The 6,813-nt window shown below is 47.8% G+C and overlaps 1 protein-coding gene across 1 annotated transcript in view; it reads right to left on the reverse strand.

Annotated features, from left to right (window-relative positions):
- Positions 1–5,733: 5,733 nt before the first annotated feature.
- The window catches only part of PLD6 (phospholipase D family member 6), a 3,727-nt gene continuing 2,647 nt past the window's right edge, over positions 5,734–6,813 (reverse strand). The window contains exons 4-5 of the mRNA XM_014936298.1: positions 6,420–6,724; positions 5,734–6,303 (exon numbers count right to left, since the gene is read on the reverse strand). Of these exons, the coding sequence (XP_014791784.1) occupies positions 6,065–6,303; positions 6,420–6,724 (544 nt within the window). The 3' untranslated portion in view covers positions 5,734–6,064. The remainder of the gene's footprint in view (positions 6,304–6,419; positions 6,725–6,813) is intronic.

Here is a 6,813-nt window from a genome sequence, read left to right on the forward strand (position 1 = left end):
GAAGATGACTTTGGCACCCAGCCTGGCCGGCACAGCAGTTATTTCTGTGCACACAAAACCACTTGCAACAGCAATATAAGCTCTTAGCTGCTTGTATCTGCACATCAGCTCGTTCAGCTCAGCCTCTTTCCTTTCTGTAACGTGAAGGTCACAATTTTCCTGTATTATCTAAAACCTGGGAAATATGTTTGCCCATGGAACTTAACAATTATTCTCCTTTCTTAAGTAAAAGTATTTTTGTCTGAGCAGCTGGTAATCCATTTATTCAGGTAAGAAAGCCCAGAGCATATTTAACTAATGACTGAGTTCCGTATAGCTTTCTGAACCCATTAATACATTGCTATACCAAGACCTGTGGTTTAATACAACTACAGTGCATGAAATGGGCTGTTTCCCTGAAGAAGTCAGGAAGGCAACCTTTGTCTGGAGTAAATTGCTGGGATGTGGGATTTATTTTTTGTTTGTTTCCAAACATGGATTTCCCCATAGTGGGAAAATCTGCCCTGCCTTTAATAAACCACTTAACTATGGATTTTGGCTTTAGCTGGGTTCTTTTTTTTTTTTTTTTTTTTTGTTTGTTTTTTTTTTTTGCTGTTACTCCCTTCCTCTCATTGAGTCCCGTGTATCCCAGGGTCTGTGCGCATGTGAAACTCCCTTTTCCTAGTCAAAGGAAAGTAGAGTAGAAAGTAGAGCCAATATTGACTGAAAATGCACAGTGCTCAATGCATATAATGCTCCTTTTTTATCAGCTTCTTGAATTCAACTCTTCTTGTCAGCAGGGCAGCTCCTATTTTAATTCTTTAATCTTTTCCTGAAATAAAAATCTCAAAACCAGTATGTGCTTCAGACCTTCTCAGTCCTAATAGCTTTGGTGTTTAAAAAGCCTACAATTTAGCACCGTGAGGCTGCTGAACGGATGCAAACCAAAAGCGAGGTGCAGGAGCTGCAGCAGACGGCCAGCCCAGCAGAGGCTGGCTTCCTAGAAGAAGCCTAGAGCTGTCCTGGTGATGGCTTCATCCCAAGAGCATCCCAAGATGCCACCAGCTGTAGAGACTCCAGGTCCTGCCTCACCGACCACCCCAGCCAAGTGACCAGCAGGACATCGGGCTGGGCTGTTAAAGATGCACCATGACCTTCACGTGGAGCAAAGATTCTTCTTGGTTTTTTGAGTGCATGACACATGGATGAAGTAGGGACATGTAACCGAAATAAAATGTGTTGGACGGCAGGAACACGGCGTGTGGAGGGATGGGTGGGACTGGCCACCGTTGTCATGGGTTTGGCAATGCTTAACGAGCCAAATAATTAATCTTGGTGCTGAACTTTGTGGGTTTAAAGTATTTGTTGCTAAGCGAAGGGGTCTTCCATGGACATAGTGGTGGTGGTCTCATGCGCTATGGCTTGTCAAGCAGCCATCTCCCACTGGAGAGCTGGCTCCTTGGAGGGTGAGAGCAGAGAACTGGGCTCTGCTCTCCTGAAGGATCAACCTCCCCCTTTGGGGCAGCACTTCACCAGGTGGGAACGCTGTACACCACGTCCTACGGTGGTAGCTGTGAGTTCTGGGGGTCATGAGGAGGAGGAGGAGAAGGGAAGATGCTGTGGATGGCTGTTCTGAACTCCTGCTCCGGGCTTGGAGCCCGTCTGGCACCCATCGAAGCATCTCTCCAGAGCAAGAGGCACCACTTTACCCGCCTTTACATTAAAGAAAGAGCACCTGCAGCACCAATAAATAGTCAAAACCTGGAATATTTCTGCAGAAAGCAGTGCTTTAAAAAAAAATAAACAGGAGGGGAAAGCCAGCTGGAAAGCTTTTCACTGATTGCATCGGTCCTTGGTTTGTTACCCTCTCACTTCTTCCTGCTCCAGCCTCATCGGATGCTCCAGGGCACGAAATACACACGGCATCACATGGGAAATGCAACTGCTGCATTTTACACAATTCCACCCCATTGACAGTGCTGAAACACGAGGTCTGGGAAGAGTCAAGTGCGAGGAAGGTGCAGACACAGACACCACCTGATTTGCTCCAAGGAATATTTTTTTTTTTCCTGCATAAAAATTTCCTGCCGTTCGCACCGTCTCTCCCGAAACAGACTGGACCCTTCTCCAAACGTGACCTTTCCTTTGCCCGCATATAAAATAGAGAAAGGAAATTGTATTTGTTTGCTTCCAAACTAGAATTGTGGGCTGACTTGCCAGCCAGAAAAGGCTCTGTATTTCTGTACTAGAGGTGGACTCCCCAGCTTTGTGAAACGTGTCACTTCTTTTGTACCAACCCCGTCCTTGATTTTGCATTTCCACTGGACCTTCCCGTTTTTCGTGGTTCGGATGCAGCACTTGGTTTGTTGTGAACACTTCAGCACATGCACACTGGCTGTAGCTTGCCTTTGCTCTGTAATTTTTTTCCATTTTTTTAGGGGAAAAAAAAAAAAAAGGTTTGTTATTCTTCTCTTTTAAAAAAAGTAATTTAAAACCTGTATAGTATTCCAAGCACGCAATGTAAATATTTATTACTCAGAAATCGGTGGAGGGCTCTCTTTTGTGACGAAGTTGTGGTTTTCGTTTTTAAAGCTTGTTCTAACACAGATGTCCCGTGCGGGGGGTGGGAGAGGTGCCCCGAGGTGTCCCACCCATCCCCTCTGCCCTGATAAACTGCTTTTTGGATTTGCTGACCGTTTTAAATATATTTTCAAACCTTTCCTGCTGAGCCGCACCTTTAATTTTGAAGATAGCTGTCCAAAGAGCCTGCACAGTCTGTTTGAGAACTGTAACCTCACTGTGCTGTGAACTTGGGGGTTTTTTTTCCATTCAGAGAACTTAGTAACGTTGTGTTTGAGAGTGGCATTAACACCACAAGTGTGCAAATCTCTCGTTACACGGAGCAGCAGCGATGACTTGTCTCCGTGCAGCAGCCGGGGCCGTCGCAGCGCGTAACTTCAAACATGACTTTCAGTACAACATCATTCCTACGGAGCTGACCTTGTGTGGGATCTTCCAGTACAAACTACCCTCAGAAGAGGCTCCAAGGTCCTGCAGCAGGAGCAGGGAGCACCAGGCTGGGAATAACACTGGTGTTATAACACCATTCACCTGCCTCCGTCGGAGACCACGACGAGGAACCAGAGGGTGTGGGATTTTCCAGCAGAAACCCGACGAGCCGGACGAGTTGGTACCAACTGAACTCATGAACTCGTAAATAATGAGTGCAATTTACAATTATCTTCTTCATGCACACTGCCTGCGTGCAGGACTGTCAGGAACATTCACTCTTTGTTCTAGAGACAGCAAAGTATGTTGTAAAATACTAAAGGCGATGGTAAGTAGAAAGCAGACAGGAATGGGCAGTCTTTGACCCGTGTCCACCCTCCTGGGACCTGGAGTTCTGGATGACTAGAGATTTTTGAAGAGTCGTTTATCTGAAAGGAGGAAGTTTTGGGGAGGGAGAAGGAAGCTCTGCAAGTCTGTGGGTGGTACCTGAAGTTGCACCGGCCGTTCGGGGACTAATGGTGGGTCCCTGCACAGTCCTAAGGAGAACAGGCAGCTTCCCTTAGTTCTGTCCCAGCACAGCTTGAACCCATAACCAGAGGGGATTCACTTTGCATTAAAACCACGCACACACCACGCTTGTACTCTGGAAAGGACCCAAAGGAATGGTGAGGAATGAGGACACAAGAGTCATTTCCCAGCTTCTGTGACGATGGGACACTGCAGCCTCACGGCCATGGAAAATCCCAGTGGCTCAAACCCAGGAATGATCACAGTGGGGAGAGGAGGCAGCATGTTGTCCCCAAGCCCTATCCATAGGGTGGAACAGCCTCTTTTAAGGGGCATTTTCCACACAGATGAGTCTGGGAAATAACACCTCACACGTGGCGTCTTCTCTCTGCAAAGAGGAGTGGGTGCTGGAGGCTCCTGTTTCTCAGCAAGTCCCTCTCTCCTCCCCTTCTCCCTTCCACTCCAGTTTTATTTCAACGCTTTTCTAAGAGCCACTGTTCCCCATCAACTGCTCGCTGTAATAGAAACGTCACTTTCTCTCACAGTATTTATTCCTTACAAACTCTTGTGCGACACGCTAGGTTCCCATGGGTGTAGCTGATCGTTTTTATTTTGTAAATATAACTACCTAACTTTACATTAACTATATCGTAATAAACTATTTTTGCACCACCCTTTGCATGCTGCGTAGCGAGGTGTTTCTTTCAAAAAGAGCGCAGAAAGAACAGCACAGAGGCCAGAGCCTGGAAATGGGTGAGCTGTTTGCTTTTATAGTCAACACTTCACAAAGATAAATGCAACAGGTAGCATTTAAATAGCAATAACGTGTTTAAAGTAGTGTAAATCTAATGCTGCTGAACGTGATTTGCGAGAGAATGACCTTCCTCAGCCTCTTCCATAGCTCCTACACCAGAGAGAACAGTATTCTTCCCCCAGACCCACACCAACTTTCTCAAACAGAATACAACAAATCTGCAATCTGTTGCTATTACTCCATGTAGCTTAAATAACACCTAAGGATCTAAAGGAATGAACAAATCTGTAATCTGTTGCTCCATGTAGCTTAAATAACACCTAAGGATCTAAAGGAATTTCTTCTGATTTGGATCTTTGGAACAACCAACCCACAAGGACTGCCTGGAGTGCAAAAACCAGATGACACTGAGCTTTTCTGTGAAAATGCCCATCCTACTGGCATTTAAGAGTCCCACTCCCAACACTACTGCATCAAGCGAAACTGGTAACAAAATGTTAAGCCCAGTTTTCATTTTGAGAGATTTTCAGGCACTTTATATTCAGTATAAAGTAGCTCTTAAACAGATGCTATTTAGTTTTGAAATTCCCAAGATTATACCCATCTTTGTTCCACCCTGAACAGCAGGGACAGAGATCGTGTCTCCCTCTTGCTGTTCACTTGCTGTCCCATCCTGCTGCTGCCACCACAGTCACCCTAAGACCAGGACACAGTGTCCCCACCTAAATTAACTGAGGGTTCCTTCCACCGCTCCAGCCAGGTCTGCTCTCAGGACTGACTGATCCCAAAGTTTCTCTCACTTCTTTCCAGACTTCCCTACACTCACTTGCTGGAAGATGAGCTGCCATCAGTATCTCTTCTCACACTTTCACGCTGGAGCTCTGCTAATCTTAAACCAAAGGAAATGTGTACACAATCAAAACCTACTTCTAATTTCTGCTTTCACATTTCCCAAAAAATTTCTTTTGCAAACTTCCAACAATTAATGCCAACAAGAAATGTAACTAAGGTGCTTAACACCTCTACACAAACTCAAGATTGGCCCTAAACTTCTTTAGAGTTACTGATGTAGAAGAGACTCACTTCTTTCCAGACTTCCCTACACTCACTTGCTGGAAGATGAGCTGCCATCAGTATCTCTTCTCACACTTTCACGCTGGAGCTCTGCTAATCTTAAACCAAAGGAAATGTGTACACAATCAAAACCTACTTCTAATTTCTGCTTTCACATTTCCCAAAAAATTTCTTTTGCAAACTTCCAACAATTAACGCCAACAAGAAATGTAACTAAGGTGCTTAATATCTCTACAGAAACTCAAGATTGACCCTAACTTCTTTAGAGTTACTGATGTAGAAGAGACACTGGGTTACAATTCCATTCTGCAGTATCCCAAGATGGAAAATGTCCACTGAAACACCTACCCAGCACTGTACGAAGAGACATCGAGTTGTGGTTTAGGCTGAATTGGCCTATGATGAGCACTGTACGAAGAGACCTCGAGTCATGGTTTAGGCTGAATTGGCCTATGATGGCACCAGGGCATGGTAATGAGCCTGCCTGTGGTTCTAAGCTCTAGGAATGCACCTCTATCCTCACAGAACAACTCACCAAAGAGCTGGGTCGTTCCTCTGGCACAGGAATGACCCACTGCAAGGGACCTGTGTCACTTCAGGGTAGAGAGCATTTTGCTTCTCTGGAGGAGCTGACCTAAATTACACCCAGGTGGATAATACAATAATGTCCATACGTAATAAAAAAGTCCATGGATGTTCTCTGTTAAGTCCTCCACCAGCCCTGTGGGGCAGCTCAATCATTTACTGTCTTTGGGAAAAAAATCTGTAGTTGATGGGATTGTACTCTTCCCAAATCCTTTCAAACTCATCCAGAAAAGGTTTCACATACTCAGCATCCTCCATGACCAGCACGTTCTCCCGGTTGTTCTGGATCGCGTGGGTGGTCCAGTTGAGGGAGCCCGTGATGACCATCCTCCCGTCCACGATGGCGAACTTGTGGTGCATGTACCCGCTCTCCTGGTCATGGCGCACCTGGATCCCTACAAAGACACAACCACCTCCTCAGCGCTGACCGACGCCATCACCCCGGGCCACAGCCACCCCACCGCCCGGCTGTGCCACGCCGGGCCCTGCCCCGCGGCGGTGGCCGCCTCACCGGCCTGTCGGAGGAGGCCGATCTGGGAGCCCTGCAGCCCCATGTACTGGGCATCGGTGACGATACGGACGCGGACGCCGCGGCGGTGGAGGAGCCGGACGGCGCAGCCCAGCTGGGGGCTGGAGAAGGCGAAGAGGCAGATCTCCAGGGAGCGGCGGGCGGTGAGGAGGCGGCTCAGGAGGCGGTTGAGGGAGCAGTCACCGTGAGACAGCGGGCAGGGACAGGGCCGCGACGCCACACCGGCCCGGCCCGCCGCCGCCACCGCCACGGGCCCCGCCGCCTCGGCCAGCAGCGCCTCCGTGCAGCTGGGCGGCGAAGGGAAGAAAAGCACCTCGCGTAGGGGCCGGGGCCGCCGCCGCCGCCGCCACGCCGCCAGCGCCAGAGATCGGAAGAG

The sequence above is a fragment of the Calidris pugnax genome, unplaced genomic scaffold, assembly GCF_001431845.1.
Source record: "Calidris pugnax isolate Ruff unplaced genomic scaffold, ASM143184v1 scaffold17, whole genome shotgun sequence".
Taxonomy (NCBI): Eukaryota; Metazoa; Chordata; class Aves; order Charadriiformes; family Scolopacidae; genus Calidris; species Calidris pugnax.